At 36.9% G+C, this 18196-nt stretch overlaps 1 protein-coding gene across 10 annotated transcripts in view; it reads right to left on the bottom strand.

Moving 5' to 3' along the window:
* LOC144979657 (uncharacterized protein C8orf34 homolog) overlaps positions 1-18196 on the bottom strand; it is a 59006-nt gene that overhangs the window by 37001 nt on the left and 3809 nt on the right. For 7 of the 10 annotated variants that reach the window (XR_013646751.1, XM_078926492.1, XM_078926493.1 and 4 more), the window contains exons 2-7: positions 17738-17833; positions 14692-14782; positions 13651-13746; positions 11749-11930; positions 6816-6973; positions 4493-4644 (exon numbers count right to left, since the gene is read on the bottom strand). Coding sequence is in view for 8 of the 10 variants with exons in the window: in XM_078926487.1 (XP_078782613.1) it covers positions 4493-4644; positions 6816-6973; positions 11749-11930; positions 13651-13746; positions 14692-14782; positions 17738-17833 (775 nt within the window). In the remaining 2 variants the exon portion in view is untranslated. The remainder of the gene's footprint in view (positions 1-4492; positions 4645-6815; positions 6974-11748; positions 11931-13650; positions 13747-14691; positions 14783-17737; positions 17834-18196) is intronic. The other 3 variants (XR_013646752.1, XM_078926489.1, XM_078926491.1) reach the window with 1 other exon arrangement.

Raw genomic sequence — 18196 nt, 5'->3', positions numbered from 1 at the left:
TCCGAGATACCTTGCTTTGGTGACGTCTTCTAGTGTGTTGTTGTGTATTGTGTATTATCTTTCTTTTGTTGGTAATTTTCTGGAACCTAGGTCCCGATGAAGAATTTCAGAATCTTTCTTATGCCTTATTGGTCTGTACAAAAGGCTGTCACCCGGAAATAGTCTCAGTTGAGTTCCTAGCGACAATCTTTCAGGTAAATCATTGATGTAGATAAGGAACAAGAGGGGACCCAGTACGGTACCTAGGGACACACCTGTAGTACTGGAGCTGAGTCTGACATTGCTCTTTCAGTTGTTTACGATTAGTGAGAAAATCCATTATCCAGTCGTGTGTGTTACTCATGATTCCATATATCCGCAGTTTAATAACCAGAGTATGGTCATTGACTTTATCAAATGATTTACTAAAGTCTAATAAAATATCATCTGTTTAGAGTTGTTTATTCATGTTTTCTGTTAGGTTGTTGCAAGTTGTTATTCGGTGTGTTTCACAAAAGGGCTCCTTTTTGGAGCCATGCTATAATATATAAAACATTCAAGTACAGAACAGAGCCGAGAGAGAGAAAGAGAGAGAGAGAGAGAGAGAGAGAGAGAGAGAGAGAGAGAGAGAGAGAGGAGAGAGAGAGAGAGAGAGAGAGAGAGAGAGAGTCCATAAATTGCCAGAATTAATCAAGATGTATAGCAAAGGATGCTGTGAATGAGGTTGCACCCAGTCGTATGTTCACCCAATCAGGTTAAGAGAAAGACTCCAGCCGGTCCTACCAGGCCAACCTCAGGAAAGGAAACATTTTTAGCCTTCAATAAGACAACATATGGTTTTCTTGAACATATTGCCATTGAAAATACTGACAACGAGGTATTGGCTTATCTTGCGCCGTTAAAAGAATTCAAAGAGATCAGGATAAACTAGAAAAGGCTGCTGTTGAATTCTCTCAAGCCTCCCAAGAAAAATGTGTTCCACAGACATTTGTCTAATAAATATGATTTTTGTTGGATCCTAATCATCTAAAAATGTTAATATACGTCACCAAGAAAGTCTTTCATTTTCGAAATTAATAGTTACCAACATCACCATACCATAATCAATACCACTATCACCACCACCACCTCATCATCACCATACTCATCATCATCATCATCATCATCATCATCATCATCATCATCATCATCATCAACATCATCGTCATCATCACCGCTACCAAGATCACCACCACCTCATCATCATCCCCACCACCATTATCAATACTACTATCTCCATAATCACCTCATCATCATCATCATCATCATCATCATCATTATCATGATCATCACTACCACTACCATCACCACCACCACAACATCATCATCAACATCATCCTGATCATCATCGTCTTCGTCATCATCATCATCATCATCATCATCATCATCATCATCATCATCATCATCATCCTCATCATCCTCATCATCATCATCACTACCAAGATCACCACCACCACCACCTCATCAACATCATCACCATTATCACCACTATTATCACCACAATCACCTCATCATCATCATCATTATCACCAACATCACTTCCACCATCATCTTCACCACGATGACGACCAACACAACACAAGTAAAACTAATACCAGCACCATCTCCTCCTCTCCCACGCCCCCCCCCTTTCCAGTCCTCATAATAAAGCTATACTACCGGCCCATACGGTCCTATATCACATATAGGCACATTTTTAAACAATGATAATTATTTAAGCCAAAATAATCAACCGCGTACACGGCTAAAAAATAATATATTTATAAAGCGCCGATTTGTCAACAAATAATTCATGGATTACGTCCCTTTGTTTTAATATAGCTCATATAGGCGGATTTTCATCTCCCTATTTCACACTGTTAGAGGAATTTCTCAATGTGGTTCTATATCAACATCGATTAATAGTGGTCTCAAGTTACTTTGTACCAAATTTGGTGCTTTCATCACTAATTTGCACAATTTTACCCTAATTCCCTAGCTAAGAGCCAGAAATTACCCCAGTTGCTGTCAAGGCCGTGTGGTCTAGTGGTATGACACTTGCTTTCGGATCAGAAGGTCCTGGGTTCGAGCCTCATGCTCAGTGCATAGTTGAGTCCTTGGAGAAGGCTCTTTACTCACATTCTCTCACCGTACTCAGGTCAAAAATGAGTACCTGGCCGTTAACAGCGTTGTCTCTAACCGAAAAAGATTGTAATATTGCCTAACAGGCGTCATGTCTCGTCCTACATATTAAGTGTTTCTTTTGGCCAGGACCCCTTGTATGGCACTTGAGCACATTTAGTAGATATTGCGCTATATAAAAAAGCTCAATTTAAAAAAAAATCTGAATGTCGGTGGCACCTGAGATCAATACCATGACCTTTTCTTGTGTCATGATAGCTCAGTTGGTAGAGCACTGGGTTCCCATGCAAAGGAACCGTGATCGATTCCAGGTGAAGTTGAACTTTTTTTTCTAATAATCCAGCAATGAATGGGCAGCTGGGTCTGTTCGATCTGGGGGGAAAGTACTTTGCAATAGACGCATCCTATCCAAAGGGTAGCGAGCAATTACTGCTGTCCGTTTCATGCTATGGAAACTGAAAATAAACTCCAGCTCCATGGGCTTAATTACTAATTACTCTGAAGCACTAGTCAAAAACAAAATCTTTTTGCTTGTGATGTGAGTTCTCTAACATTTGAGTTATTGGTAAGGTCCTTCAAACCAAACGTTAATAATTAATTGTCTAAAAATGTATAGATTATTTCAGGGGAGAATGAACAGGTGTGACAAAATTGAAGAGAGAGAAGAGGAGAGACAGGAGGAAGAGAAGAGAGAAGGAGAGAAGAGAGAGAGGAGAGAGGAGAGGAAGAGAGAGAGAGAGGAGAGAGAAGAGTGAGAGAGAAGAGAGAAGAGAGAGAGGAGAGGAGAGGAGAGGGAGAGAGGAGGGAGAGAGAGAAGAGGAGAGAGAGAGAGGGAGAGAGAGAGAGAGAGAGAGAGAGAGAGAAGAGAGAGAGGAAGAGAGAGAGAGAGAGAAGAGAGAGAGAGAGAAAGAGAGAGGAAGAGAAAGAGAGAGGAGAGAGAGAGAGAGGAGAGAGAGAGAGGAGAGAAGAGAGAGAGAGAGAGAGAGAGAGAGAGAGAGAGAGAGAAGAGAGAGAGAGAAAGAGAGAAAAAGAGAGAGAGAGAGAAAAAGAGAGAGAGAGAGAGAGAGAGAGAGAGAGAGAGAGATAGAGAGAAAAAAAAGAGAGAGAGAGGTATTTCTGTAGTGGCCAAGGCCTCAAAGTGTTTTACACGTTACTGAAACCAATCCTTGATAAAGAGGATCCTATATAACAATGTATTGATATTACACGTTACTCAAACCAATCCTTGATAAAGAGGATCCTATATAACAATATATTGATATTACACGTTACTCAAACCAATCCTTGATAAAGGGGATCCTATATAACAATATATTGATATTACACGTTACTGAAACCAATCTGTGATAAAGAGGATCCTATATAACAATGTATTGATATTACACGTTACTCAAACCAATCTTTGATAAAGGGATCCTATATAACAATGTATTGATATTACACGTTACTCAAACCAATCCTTGATAAAGGGGATCCTATATAACAATGTATTGATATTACACGTTACTCAAACCAATCTGTGATAAAGAGGATCCTATATAACAATATATTGATATTACACGTTACTCAAACCAAACCTTGATAAAGAGGATCCTATATATAACAATGTATTGATATTACACGTTACTCAAACCAATCCTTGAGAAAGAGGATCCTATAACAATGTATTGATATTACACGTTACTCAAACCAATCCCTGATAAAGAGGATCCTATATAACAATGTATTGATATTACACGTTACTCAAACCAATCTTTGATAAAGAGGATCCTACATAACAATGTATTGATATTACACGTTACTCAAACCAAACCTTGATAAAGAGGATCCTATATAACAATGTATTGATATTACACGTTACTCAAACCAATCCTTGATAAAGAGGATCCTATATAACAATGTATTGATATTACACGTTACTCAAACCAATCCTTGATAAAGAGGATCTTATATAACAATGTATTGATATTACACGTTACTCAAACCAAACCTTGATAAAGAGGATCCTATATAACACATGTATTGATATTACACGTTACTCAAACCAATCCTTGATAAAGGGGATCCTATATAACAATGTATTGATATTACATGTTACTCAAACCAATCCTTGATAAAGGGGATCCTATATAACAATGTATTGATATTACACGTTACTCAAACCAAACCTTGATAAAGAGGATCCTATATAACAATGTATTGATATTACACGTTACTCAAACCAATCTGTGATAAAGAGGATCCTATAACAATGTATTGATATTACACGTTACTCAAACCAATCTGTGATAAAGAGGATCCTATATAACAATGTATTGATATTACACGTTACTCAAACCAATCTCGAACTCACCTAACAATTCAATAGCATCAGGTTCATCCAAGTAAGATAACTCTTGTCCAACCCCAGAGTCATCCGAGTTCCTGTCTGCCTCCTTCAGGGCCCTTGCCATTTCCTGCCTGTGTCTTTGGGCATCCAATCGAGGACCTCGGATGTGTTTGCTGCTAATATACAAATATCAAGATACATTGGAATAAAGATTAATTCAAAATAAATAACAATTTCCCATTCATCTTACTTTTTGTGTTTACTGCTAATATACAAATATCAAGTACATTGGAATAAAGATTAATTCAAAATAAATAACAATTTCCCATTCATCTTACTTTTTGTGTTTACTGCTAATATACAAATATCAAGTACATTGGAATAAAGATTAATTCAAAATAAATAACAATTTCCCATTCATCTTCATCTTACTTTTTGTGTTTGCTGCTAATATACAAAATATCAAGATAAATGTTACAGTGAATGACAAAAACCGTCGGCTGATAGAAAAGTTTGAACTGAGATATTGCCAAGTGTAGTTAGAAGGCCAATTTTTATCAAAAATGAGTTCTCGTCATGAATGATTAAATCAATACCTTCTTGTACATCTTGGGGAAATATCAAAGCTTAATTTCACTTCTAAATATGTATTACAGCCAGCAAGTTGAAAAAATATGAAATTTGAGAAAAGTTGTTGGATACCTTTCCCATACATCTAACCATAACTTCATGAAAAATCACCCGATTTACTTCAAATAAAGATTAAAATGCTTTGGGGAGCATATTCTTTCAGAAAATGGAAAAAAATGCAAATCCAAAAGTTTCACTTTCCGACTGATTATGTCATGCACTGACACAAATTGCAATAAAGATTAATTCAACGTAAATAGCAATTTCCCATTCATCTTACTTTTTTAAATCAGACCTGCTAATATGTGCTCCTCGCCAAAAAGAAAAATTATTTGAATGACCACAATAACTTCAATAGCCAACCAGCTTTCTCTCCATATTATTGGCTCCATCATGTAGGCACCTCTAGTTTTTGGTTTTATCACTGAAGGACTACTACTACTTTTTTTTTAATTAAAAGAACAAAGAAAAAAATACTTTGAGTCTCCAAGTTTGTGGATATTGTTACAGTAGAGTCCTTCAAAGCCAGAGGAGGTCCCTGGAGCTGGAGTTTATTCCGGTTTATATAGCATGGAAAGGACAATAGCAATTGCTTGTCTTTGGATAGGGTACTGGTATACTGCAAAGTACATTGTGCTCGATCTAAGAGACACATCTACCCAATCACTGCTGGGTAGACAGGGGGTCAGATGGATATTGTCACAGTAGAGTCCATCAGAGCCAGAGGAGGTCCCTGGAGCTGGAGTTTATTCCTGTTTATATCGCATGGATAAGGACAATAGCAATTGCTTGTCTTTGGAGAGGATGCTGGTATATTGCAAAGTACATTGTGCTCGATCTAAGTACAGCTATGTGGTCTTGTGGAATAACACTCGCTTTCTGATCGGAAGGCCCTGGGTTCGAGCCTCGCTTGGCGCATAGTTGAGCCCTTGGACTCACATTTTCTCACTGTACTCAGGTGTAAAATAAGTACCTGGCCATTAACAGTGTTGTCTCTGTCCAAAAAAAAAATTGTTATATTGCCTAAAATGCATCATGTCTCATTCTACATGTTAAGCGTTGCTGTTGGCCAGGGACAGCTTGTAAAGCGTTTACTGGATATTGCGCAATATAAATACTCAATTTAGATCTAAGAGACCCATCTACTCAATCAATGCTCGGTGGACAGGGGGTCAATCAGATAAAAATACCGACTACTGGTGGGATCGCCTGAGCTATTGGATATTGTCACATGGACATTCATCGATTTTCAAAGCTATTGGATATTGTCACAGGGACATTCATCAGTTTTCAAAGCTATTGGATATTGTCACAGGGACATTCATCGATTTTCAAAGCTATTGGATATTGTCACAGGGACATTCATCAATTTTCAAAGCTATTGGATATTGTCACAGTAACATTCATCAATTTTCAAAGCTATTGGATATTGTCACAGTAACATTCATCAATTTTCAAAGCTATTGGATATTGTCACAGGGACATTCATCAATTTTCAAAGCTATTGGATATTGTCAAAGGGAAATTCATCAATTTTCAAAAGCTATTGGATATTGTCAAAAGGACATTCATCTATTTTCAAAATCTTTTGGATATTGTCACAGGGACATTCATCAATTTTCAAAGCTATTGGATATTGTCACAGTAACATTGATCAATTTTAAAAGCTATTGGATATTGTCACAGGGACATTCATCAATTTTCAAAGCTTTCTTACCTAGTCATAGCAGAACTGGAGGATTCAACATTTGATTCAGATCGCAGTGAGGGTCTGACTGTCTCTGATGCCAAGAGGTCCTCTTCTGAAAATTTGGACGTTGACCGATGTCCATGAGGGTGTGTAAAGGCTGGGCTGGTGTACACTTCATTGGCATCCTTAAAAAAAACAATTGAGCTTTTATTTAGCGCAATATCCACTAAATGTGCTCAAAATGCTTTACAAAGGGTCCCTGACCAACAGCAACATGTAACAAGTAGAACGAGACATAACGTCCGTTAGGCGATATTACAATTAATTCTTAAGGCAAGAAAGGGAGACAAATAAATGACATGGGTGAAGTGGAGATTTTTTCTATTTTGGTAGCTGGGTCTGTTTAATCTTGCAGAAAGCAATTTACAAAAAAGGAAGTGTCCTATCCAAAGGATACTAAGCAATTGCCATTTGTCCTTCACAGCTATGAAGCCCATGTAAATAGAGTATAGCTTTGGTTTTATACAGGGCCTTCTAAAAATAGTATCGGGCCTGTCCAACCGAATTGCGCGAGTTCTCTGCTGGGCTTAAAATTTAAAACCCCGCGACCAATTTGATTGTCAACAAAGTTTGTGTGTACACATTACACACCACAGTTACGCTGGATTACCTGTTGATACAATGAATTTATCGCGTCGTTTGTTATTATTTCTGTTCATGGATATATATTCATTGTGATTGCCAATCCCACCATGATGTTTGTTGTGTGTATCTTTAAAATCTAATTTAGCAATTGAAAAATAATTTAAAGGTAATTTAAAAACTATAGTGTCATCTAAGCCATCATCTGCCGTCGAGCGAAACCTTGAACTGTTGCCTTGAGTCAAAACAAAACCGGATGATCTTGTACTTGTACACATCAAAATGAAATTGTCATTGATAGTCTATTCAGTGATGCCAAAACTCCGGTTTCACCTGAAAAAACTCTGGTCTGGAGCAACTGCCGTCAAATTCCGGTGAGGTCAAATTCTTCCAAGGACAGCCCCCCCCCTTCCAACCACCACATCATCATCACTGCCACTAGAATTATAACCATCATCACTACCACTACTATTGCAACCACCACCACATCATCATCATCACTACCACTACTACTACAACCACCACCACATCATCATCAATACCACTACCACAACTACCATCACTATTACAACCACCACCACCACATCATCATCACTACTACAACCACCACCACCACATCATCATCACTACCTCTACTACTACAACCACGACACCACATTATCACTACCACTAACACTACCCCACCACCGCCACATCATCATCACTACCACTACTACTACAATCACCACCACCACATCATCATCACTACCACTACTACTACAACTACCACCAACACCACATCATCACTACCACTACTACTACAACAACCACCACCACTACATCATCATCACTGCAACTACCACTACTATTACAACCACCACTAGCACATCATCATCACTACCACTACTACTACAACCACCACCACCACATCATCACTACCACTACTACTACAACCACCACCACCACATCATTACCACTACTACTACAACCATCACCACCACATCATCATTACCACTACTACTACAAGCACCACCACCACATCATCATTACAACTACTACTACAACCACTACCACCACATCATCACTACCACTACTACTACAACCACCACATCATCACGACCACTACTACTACAACCACCACATCATCATCACTACCACTAATACTACTACAACAGCTACCACATCATCATCACTACCACCACTACTACAACCACCACCTCTTCTTCATCACTACCACCACCACCACATCATCATCACTACCACTGCTACTACAACCACCACCACCACCACATCATCATTACTACCACTACTACTACAACAACAACCACTATCACATCTTCATCATCACTACCACTATTTCTACAACCACCAACACCACGTCATCCTCACTACCACCAGTACTACAATCTCTACCATTTGATTTTGGTGCTTTACTTCATTTGAAATAAGGAAACTTTGGGATTGTATTTGGCAATGTGTTTATGTATCATAGTATAATTCTAATCAGTTATCTATTTAGAACTATACAATATGTAAACACAATGCCAAATACCATTCCAATTCCTTTTTCTTGTGTGCGGAAATTCCTCTTTCGGCATTGAAATTCCTACGAGTGGTGTCTGAAACTCCTGTGAGCCAAATTTAAAATTGGCGTCTCTCTCTATTTATCTTAATTCTTAAAAAAAGCTCACCTCTCAATCAACATCAACATCATCTTGCTAGAAATTGTAAGTTACCATATTTAACACCATCAATACAATTCTCCTTCTCATCTCCTCCTTTTCATCAACCTCCCCTTCACCTCATCACCATCATCATCATCATCATCATCATCATCATCATCATCATCATCATCAGATACCCCCCTCCAAAATTCTAACCATTCATTTAATCACGGTATTAATCAAAGTTGCATCAGTCATTTTTTCATCATCAAATTAATCGGCAATGACTGTATTACCGTTATGAAGTGAAAATATTGAAATATCACTTGCCTCCTTACTTTCTCCCCTCCTCCTCCTCCCCCCCCCCCCCCCCCCCCCCCCCCTCTTCTTCTTTCCATTTGATTTCTTTTTTTGGTCCGGCATAACTAAATGAAAGATAGAGGGGGAAATGAACTATAAAAGACTGCGAAGAGAGAGAGATATATATATATATATATATAATATATATATATATATATATATATATATATATATATATATATATATATATATATATATATAATATATATATATATATATATATATATATATATATATATATATATTTATATGGGCGAACAACTAATAGACACGAGAGAGAGAGAGAGAGAGAGAGAGAGAGAGAGAGAGAGAGAGAGAGAGAGAGAGAGAGAGAGAGAGAGAGAGAGAGAGAGAGAGAGAGAGAGAGAGAGAGAGAGTTGGTTCGAGCGGTCGTCTGTGCGCAGAACTAAGCCCAGCAGAGAAAGTGGGTCGTGCGCGGTGGCTCTGCCTATCTCTTTTGGTCGCCTCGGTTTTATAGCATCAAATGGACAGGAACTATTGCTTGATTTTCTTATAATAGCATGCTTGTCTATTTGAAAAATTTAATAAACTAGAACATTTTAAAATAGAGCAGTTATATAAAGTGCAATATCCACTAAACGTGCTCAACGCACTGTACAAGGGGCCACTAGCAACACTTAACATGTCGGATGAGACATGGTGCCTGTTAGGTGATAGCACATTATTTGTTGACACAGACGACGAGGTTACCAGCCAGGTGCTCATTTAACACCTGAGTACAGTGAGAAAAAAAATGAGTAAAGAGCCTATCCAAGGACTCAACTATGCACTGGTCAGAACGGGACATAAACCGGCTATGTGCGGCTATGTGGTCTAGTGGTATGACACTCGCTTTCGGATCGGAAGGTCCTGGGTTCGAGCCTCGCTCGGCGCATAGTTGAGTCCTTGGAAAAGACTCTTTACTTACATTCTCTCATCGTAATCAGGTGTAAAATGAGTACCTGGCCATTAAATGCGTTGTCTTTTTCCGAAAAATTGTAATATCGCCTAACAGGCGGCATGTCCCGTCCTACATGTTAAATGTTGCTGTTGACCAGGGACCTCTTGTAAAGCGCTTTGAGCACATTTAGTGGATATTGCGCTATATAAAAGCTCAATTTAAAAAAATAAACCCCAGGCCTGCCTCTACTTGAAAATTTAAAATTCGTAATTTTTAGGAGGTAAAAATCGTAGTCGCTTTAACATTAAAAATCAACATTTGACTTTAACAAGGATTAATTAACACTTCACAATCCTTCAGATTATTATATAGCCTGGCATCAACTATGGCTATGTAGTCTTGTGGTATGACACTCGCTTTCAGATCGGAAGGTCCTGGGTTCGAGCCTCGCTCTGCACATATTTGAGTCCTTGGAGAAGGCTCTTTACTCACATTCTCTCATCGTACTCAGGTGTAAAATGAGTACCAATAATAACATTGACTGTCCGAAAAAATTGTAACATCGCCTAACAGGCATCATGTCCCATCCTAAATGTTAAATGTTGCTGTTGGCCAGGGACCCCTTGTAAAGTGCTTTGAGCAAATTTAGTGGATATTGCGCTACATAAAAGCTCAATTTAATTAAATTTAACTTTAATTTCAAATTAAGTTTTAATGATTTAAAGATGTTCCTGAGTTCTCAAACTGGAGCCAAAATTTCGAAATTTTACAAACTTTTTGCAGTATTTGGCAGGTCTGGATCCGCGGACCTTCCGATCCGAAGGTGAGTGTCATAACACATGACCACATAGCCTAATAGATCCAACAATCTATGTACTGAACTGTTGGGAGGACAGATAAATCTTGGCTGCATCTGGGATCGATATTAGTCCCTACAGTACGAGCTATCAATTCCACCCCCCCCCCCCCCCCCCCCTACTTTCCTTTAAAAAAAAAATTGAGCTTTTACATAGCGTAATATCCACTTAACGTGCTCACTGCAATTTACAAAGGTTCCCTGACCAACAGCAACATGTAACACGTAGAACGAGACATGATGCCTGTTAAGCAATATTAGAAATTTATTTCCGACAGAGACAACGCTGTTAACAGCCAGGTACTCATTTTACACATGAGTACAGCAAGAGAATGTGAGTAAAGAGCCTTTTCCAAGGACTCAACTATGCGCTGAGTGAGGCTCGAACCCAGGACCTTCCAATCCGAAAGCGAGTGTCATACCACAAGACCACATAGCCGCACTTAAGTCTCCAATATATGCTACATAAATGAACATATAAAAAGAAGGGGGGAAAAATGCAATAATAAAACAAAGTTCAATATTTGTCAAACAAAACCATGCATTAGAATAACTGACCAGAACTCCAACCGATGCCCAAGCACTCGCTGGTGTGGAAGCTGACAGCTGCTTTGTCGGGGATTTCCTGGAGGCTGTCGTCTTTTCTTTACCTCCAGCTCCGTCTTTGGTTTCCCAGAATTCATCAAAAACAGATGTCTTCATTTTTACGTCTGCATTCCATTCAGGCTTTTGTTTGGAGGCTTTTATATTCCATTTCATATGAAGAAAAAAAATTGTATTACATGTTAATGGAAAGTATGTCTAACAGGTGATTGGTACTGTATAAAATGGAAATATGGGTCCATATGGCTGCTGGGGGAATATATAAAACATTGTAAAGCACATTGTGCATGGTAATGCATTATGTATGCTCATATTTATTTCAAATCAAATTGAGACATGAAAAATTTTAAAACAGTAAATATTAGACATAGGAGATTTTTTTCCTGTTGAGTATAATATTGCTCTTACAATATAAAAAAAATTCAGACTACAACTCAAGCACTACACAATGCGGATATATTGACTCATACATCAAAATCTTCTCTTCCATCCCCATATGCCAGGGTTAATTGTTTGTTTTGTGTTTACAACATCCCCATATGCCAGGGTTAATTGTTTGTTTTGTGTTTACAACACATTCAGGTCACTTCAATGTCAATGAAAAAACAAGTCAAGAAAAGATTAAAAAACAATATTCATGAAATTTCATGTGACACAGAAACACAAGAAAAAGCAAGACAAAGGTTAACTTGTGCAAACAAGAAAAAGAGGATATCAGGAGTGATCTATTAAAAAAAAAAAATCCCATGAATCCCTCTTCTTCCTCTTTTAGTCCTTCAGAGCCATTAAGCCCATAGAGATGGAGTTTATCCCAGTTTCTATAGCATTAAACGGACAATAGCATTTGCTTTGGGTAGGACTAATAAATAGAGGTGCCTAATTGAGTCAATAAAATGGAGATAAAGATAAAGGGAGTAAATCTGACTCATGAATGAACAACACAAAACAAACGACGTTTCGGTCCTTGGCCTTTTTCAAGTAAACACAGAATCCATATATATTTATATTAGATTGTCATAATAATATAGGCGTTGTTTATTTTGTGTTGTTCATTCATGAGTCAGATTTACTCCCTTTATCTTTATCTCCTTTTGGTAGGACGCTAGTCTATCATGAAGTACTTTCCATCTGGTCAAACAGACCAAGCTACCCAATCACTGCTGGATGGGCAGGGAGGAGGGGGAGGGGAGGTGGAATAAATTTTCGACTGCAACTAGGATTACCCTTGGTCCCTTTTCACGTGAAGTGAGTGGTCTACCAACTGAGCTCATTTTTCACTCCCTTTAATCAAATCTTTGATATGGTCTCATATCTATCTGTCTTTTAAAATTCCCATATTTTAATCATTTTATATTCAATGTTATATCTTTTCAAAAGTTCTAAGCATATGATTATAATACAAAGAAAAAAATACTACAGATACTTATCTATACAAATCAAGTGATGCTTGAACAGACTATGGTTATTATTAGGGAGTGATTGGGTCTTAATGAAAAGTGTTTAAAATTTGAAATACATTTAAAAAACATTTTTAAAAAGATGATAATAAACAGATACTAAAGCCTGCATTGTTACAAGGTGTAGCGGTATCATTGTCATTGTTTTAAAAAATAATAAATCAAAGGCAACTGAAATGTCTATGTAATTCTTTAAAATAACTCAAGTTTCCATTCTTTGCAAAAGAACAGGAAATAAAGTCCATAACAAAAACGTTACTATTAGTAAAACTTGAATTATATAATTCTGAAATAAAACGATGAACATTGAGTGTCTTTGTGAGTGTATTTCGGTACGTGTGTTGGTGTTGTATATCTGATTGTTAAAATAACGATGACCACTACCGATAAGGAAACTCACCTGAAAGATCTTCTGATTTGCGCACTTTCATCTTACGAGTAGGTGAAGTGGCCCAGGGCCTATTGTATTCCCGAGACCCAGACATGCCTGCTGCATCTGCAAACACAAAAATATATTTACACATTTTGATAACACACTTCTCATTGCAATGTGTAGCTTATTTGTATAATAATAATAATAAGACAGAAATGGTTGCAGCCCCAAGAAAAGGGTGAAACAGAGGTCGTCCAAAAAAAAAAAAAAAAAAAAAAAAACTACATTCAAACAGACGGAATCAGTGAACTGTAAAAAGTAATGCACAAAAATGACAATAACAGCTTCAAATAAAGAACAAAAATACAAAATACAAATGATTTGGGTTCAAAACTCTTCTTCAGCCAATTGCAAAAACAATAAAAAACGTTAACACTTCACTTAAAAACCGGACACGATTTTGTGTTTGTAGCAAGATGTAAATGTTGCTGCTCGAAGCTCGAAGAAATAAATAATATTGTGAAATTGATTGTAAGTTTCAAGTTAATTACAAAAACAGATCAAATGAACGTTTTGGGTTTCCCCTTTATCAACAAAACAGGATGAATGAAACACCACAGGGGGAAAAAGTATACTGAGTAACAAGGTTAGGCTCAAAAAGAAAAAAAGAAGAAGTGAAGTTTCCTTTTGGTGAACGGGTTGACTCTCTCCTTACCACCTTTTGGGAAATCATCACATTTGTGCACTTTTCTCATCCAGATTTAATTTCGTTTTGCTATAGCTATAAAAACTTGACATTCTATAATATGTTTCATATTGTCGAGCAATATTACGTATAGAATGTGCTTGTTGCTTTTCTGTTTGAGTTAGAAATGTCTGTTTTTGTGTTGGGTGGGTGTGAAGTTTTGGGGAAAATTCTGAAAATGGCTGGTATGGAAAGGGTTAAAAAAAAGTGATTAACCTCTACTGGTGGGATTAGATTTGATTCTAACTTGACACGATATCTCATTGTTTTCCATGAAAATTGAATCTGAAGGACTCTATCTCAAATTAACATACAATAATTACCTGTGCTACTTGAAACTTGTGCAGATCTCACTGGCCTCTCTGGACTACGAGACAAGTCAGTGCTTTTGCGGAGACCACCGTATCGAATGCCCTGAAATTGTCAAGGAATGAATCCTAGAATATCAGTCATTTTCTTTCCTCAATTAAGTTACAATTATGATACAATTAAGTATCATATGAAATACATGGGAATTATTGGAAGAATGTCAGTTAAAAAGGTTCATTGGATGAAATTTCAAATATTTGTCCAAAATTTAATAAAAATGAAATCCATTTCAATGCATTAGATTGAGCTTGAACTTAAACAAAAAAAGATTGAGCTTTATATAGCGCAATATCCACTAAATGTGCTCAAAGCGCTTTACAAGGGGTACCTGGTCAACAGCAACATTTAACATGCAGGACGGGACATGTCGCCTGTTAGACGATATTACAATTATTCGACAAAGACAACGCTGTTAACAGCCAGGTACTCATTTTACACCTGAGTAAGGTGAGAGAATGTGAGTAAAGAGCCTTTTCCAAGGACTCAACTATGCGCCGAGTGCGAGGCTCGAACTCAGGACCTTCCGATCCGAAAGCGAGTGTCATACCACTAGAGCACATAGTTGCACAAGGATAATATTAGATAATATTATTCTTACAATCTTTCATTAAAATAGTCCAAAGAGAAACAATTTTGATTAACCCTCTCCTTACCAACTACAGGAAAATCGTCACATTCGTTACGATACAACCAACATTTTTCTTATTCAAATTTCTCTTTTTCATCATAAAATTTAAAGAAAATAAACAGTGTGTTGTAGAGCATGTTTTGCTAGAGAAATTATTTATCACAAGAACTTACTGCTATTGTGTTTGAGTGATAAAAAAACTATTTTTGTGTTGGGTGTGATATTTTGGGGAAAACCCTGAAAATGGCTGATAAGGACAGAGTTAACTCACTTTAAAAAATAATCAGTCAAATGACCCTTTTAAATTCTATATCTAGTGTAACCAAAAATTAAGACGCTACATTCTCATAAAGGGGGTCCTGATAACTCAGCTGGTAGAGCACTCGCTTCACACACAAAGGGATCCAGGTCAATCCCGGGTGCAATCGAGATTATTTTTATGATCCCCCTGTCGACCCAGGAGTGATTGGGTAGCTGGGTCTGTTAAATTTGGTGGAAAGTACTTTGCAAAACACTAGCGTCCTTTCCAAAGGGTAACAAGCAATTGCAGAGGCTCCTACCCCCAATAGCCCCAAAGAGGAATCGTAGTACATAAAAAGCGGAATTTGAGACCAAAAAGCGGAATCAACTTACTAGAATTGCTATTATCCATTTTATACTATAGAAACCAGGATAAACTCCGACTTGAAGGGCCTAATGGCTCTGAAGGACTGAATAAGAATTCTCAAAAATCAAATTTTAATAAAGTTGCCACTTTCAATTCATAAACATTTGAAATTAATTAGGTCTTTGAGCAACCAACAGACATATCAATATTAATGTCTCTTCCTTCATGTTAAGTTTTGCTATAAGCCAGTGACCCTATGCCGGTCAGAGCGTGTTTAGTGGATATTGCGCTATATAGATAGAATGCGCTTGGCCAAGGAGTTCACAACATTGCCATCCGAAAGTATAACGGACCTACACACAGACTCTGTGTAACCATGAACTTTTATAGTCTGGTTAATACAGTTTAGTGAGAACAACTCACAAACGCGGATGGCAAAAACCATAACAAAGGCCTGAGTGACGTCATCTTCATACTATATATAGCCTAAATGCTCAAGTTCTTTTGCTTTTCTTGTTTTGTTTTTTTAATTGTGTTTTTATTGTAACATTATGTGTACTTAATTTACCTTGTACAATATTTTTTTTGTTGGAAACGTATGGAACATTGGAAAACAGCAGTTACTTCCCCTTCAAAGCTTGCTCAAGTTTGAGACATTTTTGCAGTGAAATTTACAGATAAAAGAACGGATTTGTGACCAGTCAACACAGTTGGCTTTAATCAGACAGTAAAAATTCAGGTGAAAATTATGAAGCTTATAAGGGTTTCAATCAGAAGAATGATTTATTTTTTTATTTCTTAACTCACTCAACCCTAACACCGACAATATCTGTAGTTTACCCGGGTAACTTTTACCCCATGCCTATTTATTACATTTTTCTGAGACAAATTATAGGTGTAGTGTCAAAGCTAATATTTTAAATTTTAACATGTTTATGGTAGTTGAATAAAACTCTCTATGCACATGCTCATTTTTAATACATTTTTTACCCATTTTGAAAAGTAGCAAAAATCTCTAGGATTGAGTGAGTTAACCCTCTCTTTACCAAGTATAGGAACATTGTGACATTCATTACAATACAACCAACATTTTTCCTTTTCAGATTACCTTTGTACATCACAAAATTTAAAGCAATATTTTTGTTATAGAACTCAATTCTGTATTGTGCAGATTGTTTTCTGGACATAATTATGTATAACATGCACTTAGTGCGGCTATGTGGTCTAGTGATATGACACTCGCTTTCGGATGGAAAGGTCCTGGGTTCGAGCCTCGCTTGGCGCATAGTTGAGTCCTTGGAAAAGACTCTTTACTCATTTTATCTCACCGTACTCAGGTGTAAAATGAGTACCTGGCCGTTAACAGCATTGTCTCTGTAGGAAAAAATTGTATTATCGGCTAACAGGCATCATGCCTCGTTCTTTATGTTACATGTTTCTGTTGGTCAGGACACTTTGTAAAGCACTTTGAGCACGTTTATAAAAAGCTCAACTCAACTTTTTATTCCTTTTGAGTAAGAGTTTTAAAAATCCATCTTTACATTGGATAGCTATGACTTTTCGGGGAAAATCTTGAAAATGGTCGGTAAGGAGAAAGTTAAACCACTAAATAACTCAAATCTTAATTCTAATCAATTGACTTGTGAAGTGGATGTTTGTTGTTAAGTTCATCTTAACATATTGCCCGTTTGAAAGGCCCCCATGTAAACTTTATACATCAATATCGAAGAACACATTGTCTAGATGATAAAATATAAGGATTTACCTGGGGTATTTCCATGCCTGCCTTTTTGTACATTGTTCTAATGAGATAGACCATAGGCTCCTCTGGCATATCACGCAGTACTTTGTTCATTAAATCCTGAAGTTTTAAAAATTGTAATAATAATAATATGAAAGACATAAGATACTAGTGATCATAATGGTGATAATATTAATACAACAACAACAACAATAGTAATAATAATAATAATAATAATAATAATAATAATAATAATAATAATAATAATTCTGATCAACCATGTGATGATGATGACGACGACGGTAATAATAATAATAATAATAATAATAATAATAATAATAATAATAATAATAATAATAATAATAATAATAATAATATTATACAAAATGGTCAAGTCTTCCATGTCTGACGTCCTTTCAATCAGACATCATTAAGTGTGTAGTTCACAAAAATATGAGGATCAAATGATAACCATAGTCGGCT

This window comes from Berghia stephanieae, chromosome 9 (genome assembly GCF_034508935.2).
Source record: "Berghia stephanieae isolate SIO BIC M18660-M18661 chromosome 9, UCSD_Bste_1.3, whole genome shotgun sequence".
Taxonomy (NCBI): Eukaryota; Metazoa; Mollusca; class Gastropoda; order Nudibranchia; family Aeolidiidae; genus Berghia; species Berghia stephanieae.
The sequence above is the reverse complement of the archived record's forward strand: the minus strand, read 5'-3'. Positions and strand labels throughout refer to the sequence as shown.